The sequence below is a fragment of the Strix aluco genome, chromosome 13, assembly GCF_031877795.1.
Source record: "Strix aluco isolate bStrAlu1 chromosome 13, bStrAlu1.hap1, whole genome shotgun sequence".
NCBI lineage: Eukaryota > Metazoa > Chordata > Aves > Strigiformes > Strigidae > Strix > Strix aluco.
In genome coordinates this window covers 8,686,755-8,699,970 of record NC_133943.1, presented here as the reverse complement: position 1 = coordinate 8,699,970, position 13,216 = coordinate 8,686,755, and the positions used below count along the sequence as shown (strand labels likewise).

At 41.0% G+C, this 13,216-nt stretch overlaps 1 protein-coding gene across 6 annotated transcripts in view; it reads right to left on the bottom strand.

Moving 5' to 3' along the window:
- Positions 1–13,216, bottom strand: part of SGCD (sarcoglycan delta) — a 399,682-nt gene that overhangs the window by 71,527 nt on the left and 314,939 nt on the right. For all 6 annotated transcript variants that reach the window (XM_074838563.1, XM_074838562.1, XM_074838560.1 and 3 more), the window contains one exon: positions 2,717–2,818. In XM_074838563.1, the coding sequence (XP_074694664.1) occupies positions 2,717–2,818 (102 nt within the window). The remainder of the gene's footprint in view (positions 1–2,716; positions 2,819–13,216) is intronic.

Sequence of the window (13,216 nt, the reverse complement as noted above, 5' to 3'; positions counted from 1 at the left end):
CTTCCAAAAGGAGCCCAGCTAAATGCCACTGTTCTGTCCAGAAGGTGACGAAGGGAGCAGTACCTACTAGAGCTCTTTAAGGCACAAACTACAGAAACTCAGAGGTTCCCACGCAGCCAGTCTCTTCAGATGACATTTGAGGGCTTTTCCTCCTCTCTAAACCTTGATCTTCTCTTCCTGCCAAATTAATCTGAAAAAGAAATCCACTTCTAAGTGGAAATCCAAAACTATGTTTAAACCAGAAGTCACAGCTCCTAGGAAAGCAAGTCTATGTGTAATTTTAATTACCACCTTCCTGGGGCTTAAGAGATGCAGCAGAAAAGAAGAGGCACCAGTGACTAATACAGGCTTTCAAGAATTATCACAATTCATGTTTTGGAGATATTTTGGCAGGGATTGCCTGGCTCTGCCCACAGCAGGGCAGCATGGGGAACAGAACTGCAGAGACGTGAGTGGGAAAACCCACTCCACAGAGGTCATGGGACTGCAGCCACTTACACAAAAAGCAATTCTTCCCCTGCCATTTCCATGCAGTCCCTTCATCTACTACACAGAACAACAGTGAAAATAATTTTTTTTTAATTAAATGAAAGTCTTCTATAAATAACAGTGTCTGAAAGTCTTTTGAGCTTTATATAAAAACATTATCTATTACTGTACACAACACTTAGGTTTTTTAATTAAACGTGAAAAATATTATATGTCAGCTTACTTCTGGGATGGATTTTACTGTTATTTGTCATATTGTTTCTCTTACACTTTGCATATTTAAAGCCACATTATGCACTTCTGAAAACCCAGAGAAGATTACTACAGAATCGGTATGGATGTTCATCTGTACCACTGAGTGCTGAGTCTGGCACTTTATTTTAGCAATATTCATCAAGTTCAGGAATTGCTAGTACACTTCCCTCCAAGAGAATACTGGGTCATACTACTGTCTTTTTTTTTTAAAAAAAAGCATCAATTATTTAACAATATTTTTAAATATTCCATATCTATCATCCTTTGATTGACTGCAACCCTTTCATTTGCTTACAAGAGGCCAAATTCACACACAGCACAAGAAAGCAGAAGTTGATTGAAATCAATAGGATTTTCCAGTTGATTGAAATCAATAGAATTGTCCCTGTTGCCCCCAGCCCAGTAGTAATTTCAATGTTATCATGAGCAACCTGAAAGCCAGCACAGCCTATTCCAGTTTGACTTCACTGAGAAGTCAGGGAAACTGTACTCATGGTTTATGTAACTATACAGTTAATACACTTTCTAGGACTCATCTACTGAAGCCAGAAGGGATGCTCCGACTCACTAGGCTGTAGATCAGACCTTCTGGCTTGCGGCTAGATCCTTCTCTGGCTAACAGCAAGAATAATTCTGGAGGAGGGATAAAGCAAGGAACAGACACAGGAACACACAGACCTTACCTTATATTTCTTCTTCCTTGCATTCATTAAACTGTCAATGGTGTAGAAACTAGTTTCATAACCTCAAGAAGGGTCACCTTTGTACCCCCTAACACTGAAATGCAGATCAAGATGATAATACGAAAACAGTAAACCCCCCAGTATCAAGAAGTGGTTCTCAGTTCTCTTAGTAATCAAGCATTATTTCCAGGAATCTAACTAGAGAAAAAGAAATGTAAGTAGCAATTTGTGAGCTGCACCTTTCCAACACATTTTATGTTACAAATTGTATGACGTGTAAGGTTCTATGGTTCTGTTTTAATTCAGGAATGAAAACATTTACAGATATGAACATTTTCTTATTATCTTTTTTCCCAAATGATGCTTGTTCAAATCAATTGCTAGCCATCTTACAGAGGTTACAACCTTCAATAACTAAATCGGATATTGTACTGGCTGTTGTGTTGATTAGGCTACAAGTTCCAATTTCTACAGAAGCACTGAAATGCTGAGATAAAGGGATGGTAACTTTATTTAATTAGCTATCTGCCATTGTTATCAAAATGAGAGGTTGGTATCTGACTCAAATTAACACTTTGGATCAGGAAACAAGACAGATGACATCTGAGAAGGATCCTGGAAACTCTCTGTAATCGTTTCAGTTATTTTAAAACTGCTCAGGACAAAGAGGATGGCATTAGAAAGAGCAAAAGCTACCAACAGTCAGTGAAGTGCTGCTATGAAAATGCTATTTCAATCACACTTGGGTTCTTCCTCATTTTCAGTTGCTAACATCCTTGCCACTTTTGTCAAGCAGTCTCTCCTAGCAGCATTGAATTTTAATTGCACATAATTTTAAAACACAACATAAAATAGGACTGAGCACATAATACGGGTTTATTGTGCCAGCTAACAATAGATCAGGCCCTTGTGCCAAGGCATCACCTCTCTGCTCTCTGAGGATTAACTAGTTAAACGCAAGCTGGATTTCACAACTGCCTGCCATCCCTCTACCTCAGAAATAGTAGGTCTCTCAGTTGAGGGTTGTTTATGATTTATCTCAAGAGGAGACAAAAAGATAATGTGAAACCTCAGAGGTCCTGGAAGCATTTAACTGTGGCTTACACTAACTAAACCCATGTATAGCCGAACGGTATCCAAATGAAGTCCTCAGAGGACACCCACTGTCTCACTCCCCAAATTATATTTGTATAGAGTGGCCAAAGTAATTTATCCAATAACTACACCACTTCATGGTTTCTTACTGTTAGGGCTACAGAAACGTGCTTGTTCCTTTCCAGACAACTTACTGGTCTTGACCGGATTTCTTTGGCGTAGAGAGGTTTCAAGAATTCTGAATCTCCTTCAAGCTTTAGACCCTTTTCTGTGATTCTCAGGTTCCCCATTCCATCCTAAAACACAGACAAAAAGAAATAATCCCATTAGTTACAATTACTAAATTCACCAGGCTGCCAATAGCTGATTTTTTTTCCATAGAGGATGACATTTAAAGCACTGGGAGGCACTAAAGAATGAATTACTTGTGTTATCCTTTTAGCTCTGTTTCTGTGGAAAAAAATTCTATTCAGAACAATCTGCAATGCCCCCCAGTAAACCATTTACACAGATGAAAGATGTTCTTTTAAGCTAGTCATCTCTACTCTAAGAGGTACAGCGATGCTCTGTGTTAACAGGAAACCATTCACTGTAATATTCACCGGCTGCCTGTATATTAATACACCTTCTTATTCATAGCAAATCCATATAAAGACTATGTGATTAATTCTACTGAACTCCATATAGAGAATACGTGATTCATTCCACTGAACTGGCAAAATAAGTTTTGGCTGTGTAGGAGTATTGCAATAAAATGTGGTAGGGAACTTGACCTCTGTTATTTGGGGAAATCTCTGTAAAACATGGACTATTCGGTGGGATTTCTTTAGGGCTATCAGCCCTCACAGCAAAAAGATATGGAAACCTGTTGATTAGTTTCAAGTCTCACAGTCTTTCCGGTGCTTTTGTTATTGTTAAGATGCTACACAGCTTTATTGGAATATACATTTATGCAAATATTTGCTCTGGGAGAAGCAATGATACAACAGGAATATCTTTCCAGCAGATTGCTCTCCTGTCTCAGGTTAACTCACTTTTCTCTGCCACGATGATCAGCTCAGAATTGGAACCCTTGCTCTGCTCCTTGCACAGCCCAAGGACGTCCCAGCAATCTGAACCTCTATATCCAAACGTTTGGGTCTCCTGAGTCATTCTTGTGTCCTTCAAACAACCACTGCAAAGTCCACTAGCCAGGCATTAAGTGACTGATGTAACATGCATTTCTGTCCTCTCCTCATTCAGATTTCACAGTTGCAGCTATCAGTCCTCACCCTCTCCCCAGCCCTTCCAGGCTCCCCTGCTCCCTGCACTTCCATGGCAAAAATCTTCTTGACAAATGGTGTGAAGTGTTGGCTGCAGGCCTCCAGCAGACTGCAAATAGTCCCTTTTCTTCAGAAATTGTTTAATTATGTGTGTCCAAGATGTAATGAAATATCTCACAAACCATAATAGCAAACAAAATATATGTCAAAATTTTATATGAGTTTTTCTTATGGATTTTATGCAGTAAGACAGGTATATGGATACATTGGCACAGAGCAGAATTGGAACAAACTATATTTCACCTTTAACTTGTGAAACTCATAACTTTTACTAATATGACAGATTTAGGTTCATTTTGGCTATGATGGCTTAGGAAGGGGTGTGTGTGTGTGTAAGATACATGGTGTGGATAGGGAATTGCACAGGTAAATGTATAATCAAAACCACATCAAATGCAAGGTATTATTTTTAAGATGCAGGATGATTGTCAGTCTGCAAGAATTGAGGTAAGTTGGGTTTTTTTCTGAGAAAAAGATGATCTGAAGAATACCTTTTAGCATAAATTTGACTGACATCACTAGGATTTGAGACTGACACTAGCAAAAGCTATGTCTCCACATGTATAGGTTAAGATAGGTAAACAACCAGGAGTTGGGTAGTCAAGAACTGCCACAATAATCCTCAAACATTCCTCTTAAGGAATCTTTCCACCTGTTTTTTCTTTTCCCATTTCTCCAGGCTAGAGAAGCAGGAAGATGATGCTATATGATGTCTCAAGACCTCCAAGGTAAGGCAGGATACAATAATCATAAAACCTACAATAGCTGGAGCTCAGCATGGGGAGGACATTGAAACGAGGGACACACACATCATCACTTCGAGGCAAGAGGCTTCATGTTACAGTGAGAGAGACATTGAAACCAAGGATCATGCAGGCTACAGGATGGCAGGAGTAGTAATTTGGAGGAATTATTGATCTATAAATATGGACATGCCATACTGACTGCATGGCATTTCACTGTGTAATTTAGGGACTCATTGAGAGGGACTGGGCTGTCGTCTTCTCCAGTCCTGCTAGGCGTGTCCTTAAACACTGAAGTCCAAATCAAAAGAGCCACCCCAGTGCCTAAGTCACAGCTGTTTCAGAGATTTTAGAGGAAAGGGGTATGTACTTGGGTAGAAGCCCTAAGAAGATCAAGAGAAGACCAGGAAAATGCAGGAATACCATGTGTATTTGGATATATGTCTTGCATGTTTTCTGATCCAGCTGCAAAAATAAAACACATCTGTCTACCGCCTCTTCCTCTCCTTGTGTGTGCACCTCCAGCACTGCAAAAGGAATCAGTGTCACTGAAGGTGAATGGCTAACCCAAACAGATTTGCATGAGCTATTGCCAAAAGGCATGAATTTGGAGGGATAAAAATCAAAGACATAGCATGGCTCAGTGTGACACTGGTCACTTGCCAGAGGTTCTCCTGTTCCAAGAAGGATCATTCCCATGGTGTACCCTGCCAAGTAAAGGTCCTTCTTGCCAGAGCATGGTGTCTTATGAACAGAGGCAGGCTCAGGAGTGGTGGGGGATAAAATGACCGCTGTCATCTCATTTTGAAGTGAAAGTTTTAAGTAAACTTTAAATAGAGGCATATGCTGAAAATGCTATTGATTGTTGAAGGGAGGGGAATGAGAGATGGGTCATAAAGTGCAACTTGCTACATTCCTTGTCCTGGGTGTAAAATATTGGCTTATGAATTCTGGGTTGGTGGTGGCACAGAAGGGGTTCATTTATCTCAAGCTAAAGGATGAAGGAAAATGAATGAAATATGATTATGCACCAAAGAGCCCAGATTAAATTTTGATAGCAGTATACTTTGTGATTTGAGTGAGCAGGAATTATTACAGCTATCTGCAGACCCTCACACGTTTTGAGCTGCTAAAAACTACATTTTTTTTCCCCAAATAGATAATTCAGTAAGGTTACAAGCCCCAAGGGCTTTCACATTGCAGAGTCTTCTCTGGTTTCATTAAGAAAAGTTACAGGTCATGCAAGCTGGTATATGCCACATATAGCTGCAAGAATGACCACCTCTGCGGGTACACAATCCTGACCACTGCAAGGGCTCAAGAGAGATGAAATTGGCAATACTTTACCAGTAACATGGATCAATGGATAAAGGGACTTGTCAAGTCACCACTGAAGCTATGGCAAACCAGCAATTTCAAGGGCTCACAACTATATTTTATCCTGAGTAGTGTTACAGATCCAGCATTCCACTCTGCTCCTCTCTTGCATGTTTCTTTTCCTTTCTCTCCTTCACCCTCTGTCTCCCAAGTGCCCCCCATAGGATTTTTATATATGAAAAACACACATATGGGACATGTAAGTCACAGCTAGCAGGTCCTATACATCCCAAAAGAGGTATCAGGCCTATGGGGACTATGTCCTACAACTAAAACATCAAGAACACATTTGGTTTATATCATATAAGAAGATGTATTCTCTCACAAAACCACTGGGATGGAGAAAAAGGGGCACTTCCCCATGTTATTCTTCTCAGTCTTTGATCCTTCTCAACCTCTGATCCACACTCACCTTTCTCTCTTCCTGTGGCTGCCTAAACCAATAAAAGCTGCACCCACCAGACATTATCTCTTGACTTCCCTGGTGTTTGGGATCGGAATATAATGCTTAGCACTGACTCTTGTCACAATTAACTCTCTGCTGCTCATGTTTCTCATGATTAAGCATGACAGCTTTTTGTAGTGACAGCTGGGGTCAGCAGGTGAAAAAACAAGCAAAGGTTGTAATCTGAGTTTAAAGTTAACGAGTATATTGGTCTCTTACAGTACAATCACTACTAAATCATATTCATTTATCATTTCCCATTAGAAAAAAAATAAGCAGCTTGCAGAATTATATAGCGATCTCAAAATACAGACACATTAGAGAGAAATCATTGTATGAAAGACTACTTTACATGTTGTTTTGGATAAAGCATCATCATCCTCCCTAAATTATATGGTTTAATAACAAATAAATGTCATACTCTTCTACAGAGAATATATATGAAAGTTCCTGTGAAATTTCATGGACCGTGACCTATAAAACGTAGGAGAAAGCTGCCCAGAGTGACAGAGACCATGAGTTTTTATTAAACATTGTGTCTGTGACCAATATATATCCTTATCTGCCACTCTATTGCTTGTGAATAAGGAAAAAAAAAAGCAGTATTGATTATTTGAATCACTGACATCTGACAATCTTTGTTTCTCCCCTTTTTATTAGCAGACTACTCAGCAGAGAGTGAATGACTTTATTGTGCAAGCACAAGCCAGCTTTGTGGGAGTTTCCAGGAGACAAGCTCCAAACAGGAGGCACGGAGTCAGGAACTTTCCATTACCACCTGCTTTGAATTATTCAGCTTTTTGGTAGGGCATGGTGAAAACCTTCATATCAATTTTATCATCTACACTCCCTCTCTTTTTATGCAATGCCTTGTAATGGGCAGGCATAAAAATTTATGTGCTATTGCTGACTGCTCTGTGTTGAAACAGGACAGCAATGGTAAAATCCTGAATAACATAAATGTCATTTTGGTGATGGTGAATGAGAAAGGAAATTTTTTTTAGTAGCTTGAGAAGAAACTCAGTTTTACAACCAATTACAAATGATGGTGTTAGTGTTCAGGGAAGAGCCCAGCATTGCTGCTATCTGATCATCAAGGCTCTTCTCTGCCTTTTGGTTAGCAATATGGCTACACATGTGGGTAAAGCCTAGGGTTTTTCTGTTTTCCTTTTTAACAGTTGTGGGTTAATATTTTTTTTTTTTTAAATTGTATGTCTGGTAGCAGGGAGATTCAGTTAACAGAAAAAGAAAAAACAGCCAACCCAATCAGAAGCACATAATTGCTGTGGTAAGTACCTGTCAGTGGTATTAGCCACACCAGTCTGGCCTGCATACACAGAGGAACAGGGGGAATTTTCAGTGGCAACTGTCATCCATGGGCTGGGCTCGCACTGCAGCTTAACCTAGTTGAGAACCAAGGCGGTGATAACATGTATTTACTGTGGCCCTTTGTGCCAGGATGCTTTGCTCTTCACAAACAATAAATTCAGCCTCATGCTCCTCTGTGCTTCCTTTGTTTCCCTGACATTTCTGAACACAGAAGGCAAATTTGCTGTTTATCGAGGTCTTTCTAAGGATTTTAGAGACAGAGATGATGGGGAACACAGAGAGCTCCAGCTGTCTGCTGGCCACCACTGGCACTGGTACCGGTGTTTCCCCATGCTTTCTTCTGCATCTCCATCCCTTTTCAGTTTTCAGGAGAAAAAAACTGTTGACAAGGTTTCTCTCTGCACGGCAGGTAAGCCTTTACTTTTTTACTAGGAATAAACTGAAGTTATGTTTGGCAATGTCCTGTGGGAGAGAATTATCTTTGGAGACTGCTCCTGTCAGATGGCTGAAACACCTGATTATCGTTGCTTGTATTATTGATTGCTGTGGTCTGCATCGCTTCCAGATATGTGCAAGTTATTACACAGCTCAATACATCCGAAGTTAGGAAAAAAAAAATAGCAAATACAAGTAACCTGTTTTTTTTCTTCCCCTACTGGGAAGATTTCTGTGCTGTTCTTCTACCTCTGACTTGACATTAGATGTTTCCAGATTCCACAGATTTAAGGAAGGTCTGTACAAATACACCTCATTGCCAGTTCTTCACAGCCTCAAACACCTACTTGCTCTAATAGGATCTGCCCTCCCTCCTTCTCCTCCTTTTCTTCAGTTAATTTGTCATCTCAGTAAAGATCCCAGTATCCAGCTGTGGATCAGCAGCAATATTTTGCTATAGAAGCCAGGGGACCCTAAACACCTACCAGCAGCACCATTCCTATAAAGTTAAAGCTGGTTACACAGCACAGTTCAGAGCAACATACGCTCCAAGGTAAAGAGACAATGTATGACAGCTTCTTCCTCTGATATAACACCTTGTATTGAGACCTCACACATGGACTCAGTTTTGTGGGGACAGTAGAGAAAAACAAGCCAACGCAGTGTTACACAGCATATGTGATCATATCCCTGCATGCACGGATACATGCTTATGCTTTGAATTGCACTGGGAGGTCTCACATCCACAACTGGGACTCGTCTCCCTCTTCTTCTGCCTGCTTATCGACCTCAGATGTCCCTGTCAGATGTCTTAGTGATAGTGTTTTCTTTTAAAGGTGATAGGCACAGCGTAGAATAGCTGTGCTGAGACGTGGGTGAAGGAAGGTGACCCCAAGCACCTTGCATCACTGCGAGACAGTATATATGCCCTCTCCAGGGAAGGAGGGAGACACAGATGAAGCACAACTAAAATCTTTGCAGCTAAATGGTGCACTAAACCAACATTATAAATTGCAAGACTAGCAAGCAGCTAACTCACTGCTCCCTCCAGAAAGCTTCCTCCAGAAGCCCATGACAGTCTGTGAGAAGACACCTCTATATAATCTCTGGCACTGCAGTAATCAGTCACAGGGAGACATGGACTTGAATGAGCAAAGACCAGCTGTGGGAGTCACCCACTGGAAAATGACTTCTAGAAGCTGCTGTTAAAGTTGCATGAGCTATGTAGGCACATTTAGTTCCTTCCATAAATGTGAAATAATTTGTGATAGCTACAGGAAAGTCAGGTGGCTGCTAACTTACGAAGGAATTATGTGCAAGTGAAGGAAATTGCCTGCAGACCATTATAGTTAATATAAAATTCAGCCCAGACCAAACGTATGCAAAGCTCAGATCCCTTCTTTTCCAGTGGGAGCTCCTGGTTTTGTGAGTTCCTCTGCAAGACTGCAGAAAAAGAGGCAGAAGATGAGAAAAGGGAATACAACGAAGAGAGCACAAGAACCAAGAGGACATCTCACAGTTACAGCAATGAGATGTGATGCAGAAAATCTTGACTGCATTCCTGTGAGACTCACATGGCATGACAGCTTTAGGGACATCTTCCATGGGCCCATTCCCATAGCGCCTTTCCCCTCTATCTGTTCCTTCCACTCCAACTGAGTGCTCACCAGAGCCAATGCCATTTATTATGAAGATTACTCGAAGAGCCCTATGAAGCCGTTATTGAAGGCAAAAGAAACTTATGCATTTGCTTTAGTGGAAGTTAAGGAGAAAACTCTCAAGAAACAGTAAGAACAGGATCAAATGTGGTTTTCCAATTCTTGTTTCAAATAAGTTACAACTGACCAAGGCAACTAAATCCCATCTCTTGAAAGAATTCCAAACTAGTGTTGGAATAATTTCTAAACAAATCGTTCAGCCAGAGTTTGAAGAAAGCTCAGCTCTGGATTTACTGCATATTCCTGGAACTACTTTGGGCAGGAGGTATTTCTTTTCAAAGCAAACTGCTAGTGAGTTTACTCAAAGTATGATCATGTGTGGCACCACAAAACCAGGCTCTCTATGAAATAAGCCACTCCATTTGAGAATACATTTTTGCAGGGAAAAAGATTAGCAGACCTTTTGGAGAAATTGTTACGAATCCCAACATTGTTACTACAACACAACCATCATACGCAGAATTCCTCTCTAGGGTAATAATTTCCCTTTCCATTGGTACAGCAGGGAAGAGATCGAAATTTGCCTTTCACGCCTCCCAACTCCGTGTTATGGAGCACTTTGGCACTGAAGCATTTTAAAATGAGCCATGTTCTCTTGAGCATTTTTCCGCTTTTTTGCTCCAACACAAATAGTAAGGTTTCACATCTTATCGTCAACATATATTCCAAATGTGTCCCTTGAATTCTCCATCTTTTTTAGTCTAGCTCATTACCATAATTATGCTAACTAGAAAGGAAAAGTCCCATCTTGCAGAAATTTGTGCTCACTCAGAAGTGAAAAAAAAGATTCTTATACTCGTAGGAATGAGTACTCTTCTAATGCAGCGATTTAATAAAAAAATCAGCACATAAATTCACTGTACAGTTCAAGGGGTTGCAGAAACAGGTTTTATAAATTATGGCTTAATACTCCTGAATTATGATAGTCTGTCAGTCACTGGTTGAAGGATAGAATCATAGAATGGTTTGGGTTGAAAGGGACCTTAAAGATCATCCAGTTCCAACCCCCTGCCATGGGCAGGGACACCTTCCACTATCCCAGGTTGCTCACAGCCCCATCCAACCTGGCCTTGAACACTTCCAGGGAGGGGGCAGCCACAGCTTCTCTGGGCAACCTGTTCTGGTGCCTCACCACCCTCACAGGGAAGAATTTCTTCCTTATATCTAATCTCAATCTACCTTTTTTCAGTTTAAAACTCTTATCCCTCATCCTATCCCTACACCCCCTGATAAAGAGTCTCCCCAGCTTTCCTGTAGCCCCTTTAAGTACTGGAAAGCTGCTGTAAGGTCTCCCTGGAGCCTTCTCCCCGCTCTCAGCCTGTCCTCACAGGGGAGGTGCTCCAGCCCTCTGATCATCTTCATGGCCCTCCTCTGGACGTAGATAGAATAAACACTTTTTTTAAACTATAAAGATCTTGGACACAACATCCTCTGTGGCATTACTCCTCCAAGATCACACCAAGGCTGAATTGAACTCACTCATCTTTACATTGTTGGAAGAATTTCCAATGAGAAGGAGGATTTTTTTTTCCTTCTCTATCTTAGTGGATCCCTTTTGTGTTTTGCACTTACACTCTGAAGTACAATTTTTCTGACTAATGCAGTATTTAGCAATTCCCCCCGACCAACAATGAAGCTGGCAGATTAAGGCTTGACAGTGTGAAAAGGAAAGTACCAGCTCTCATGCAGTGTTTCTGAAGGTGAGCTCTTGAAAATGGGGCCAATTATGGGTCATTTTTATCTGATGTGAACATGCCAAATCAACTCAGGAACACTAATTAGAGTATATCAGGTCTGTTCAAAGAAATAAGGCTCACGCAAACACATTCTGGTTTCAAACCCCTGCTCAAGATCCATGCCAGCACTCAAGATACCAGAAATACGAGCACAGGTGGAGAGAGACCTGGCAGGGCTGTGGCCACTCTTGCAAGTCCTGTCTGTAAGGCACATTTGACAATCCCATCTCAGCAGAGTGATTTCCAGGCTATGGGGAAACTTAGAGGAGGTGCCTGTTGCACTGACCTTCTCAAAACCCACCGTACCTGCATTATATACTCGCTGCTATGGCAACATCAGCCTCTGAAGACAGAATAATCACGATGTGAATCCATATTTTCAGTTGCTTCATTTATTCTCCTCCACTATTATCTCTTCTGTTTCCAAAAGCCAGGAGAAAACAGGGTGGATGGGGAGGAATATTTTCAATGCACCTCAATTAATCACTTCTGAGCCCAGATTCAGCTAATATTAGGCATTTAACTGATGAGCCTTCATTTGGAAGATAATCATCCCATGCTACCTCTGCAGTTGGAAGAGAGAAAATGGCAACAAGAGTCCACCTATCACCCAAGTCACTCCATGGGAGTGCTTCTTCCTAGCTGCTGTGGAGCTCCTTCAAGGTGACTTAGGCATCTTTTCTGGATGCCTATAGATAACTGGGATAAACCTAGACCTCAGTAGTGTGCAACAGGATACAAGCAGAAAACAAATGGGTTGCCAGGCAAAACAATAAACAGATATAATGAAATAAAATATACTTCAAAAATGTGATTGTAACTATACTGATGCAGAGTGGCTTCAGGGATTATTTTAATGACGACTTCTTTTTTTAATCAAGACTCATACTTTCAATAAGAGATTGGAGGTTGGGCACATTCAATTTATTTGCACAGGTAGCTAAAAAGAAATTTGCTTTAAAATCAGATTCTATGTGTTAAGAGGAATCCATAGTCCCTTAGTTAAGAAACCGCCCTTATGGCTAAGAAACCACCACAGAATTTTTATAGCTGTATTTGTCACAAAAATATATGATTTTGCTCTTCCACTATCAGAATATACTGAAAAATAATTTAAACTGTCTTCCAGACTTATCTACAGTGTGTATATGACATTGTTGTTAGCAAGGGAGGCTCTGGGGACAGCAAAGAAATGAGAGAACTGAAAGCACTGCTCCCAAAGAGGCTGCAATAAGTATATTGCTTCTATTGCTTTTTGAACAATTGCCAGCAAATAATTATTCATAGAGGAAAATATATGGGTATGTTTAGGGTCCCTCACCACTGCAAATGGTGGGCAAAGAATGAGATCAGATCTGTGGAGTGCATCTACTGATTTCAAATTGCTCCACCAATTTACACCCACATGGTATCTGGCCCGAGAGCAAAGGGGTAGGAAAAGGAGGGCTTCTGCAAAACACCCGTGGCTGTTAGGTTGCAGTGGCAGTCATTCAGGTGGCGTGGGCAGGGTGCCGCAGCAGGTCATGGCATGTGGGGAAAACCCCGGCACGAACCCACCCTGCCTTGTTGGGGGGGATGGATGCACAGCC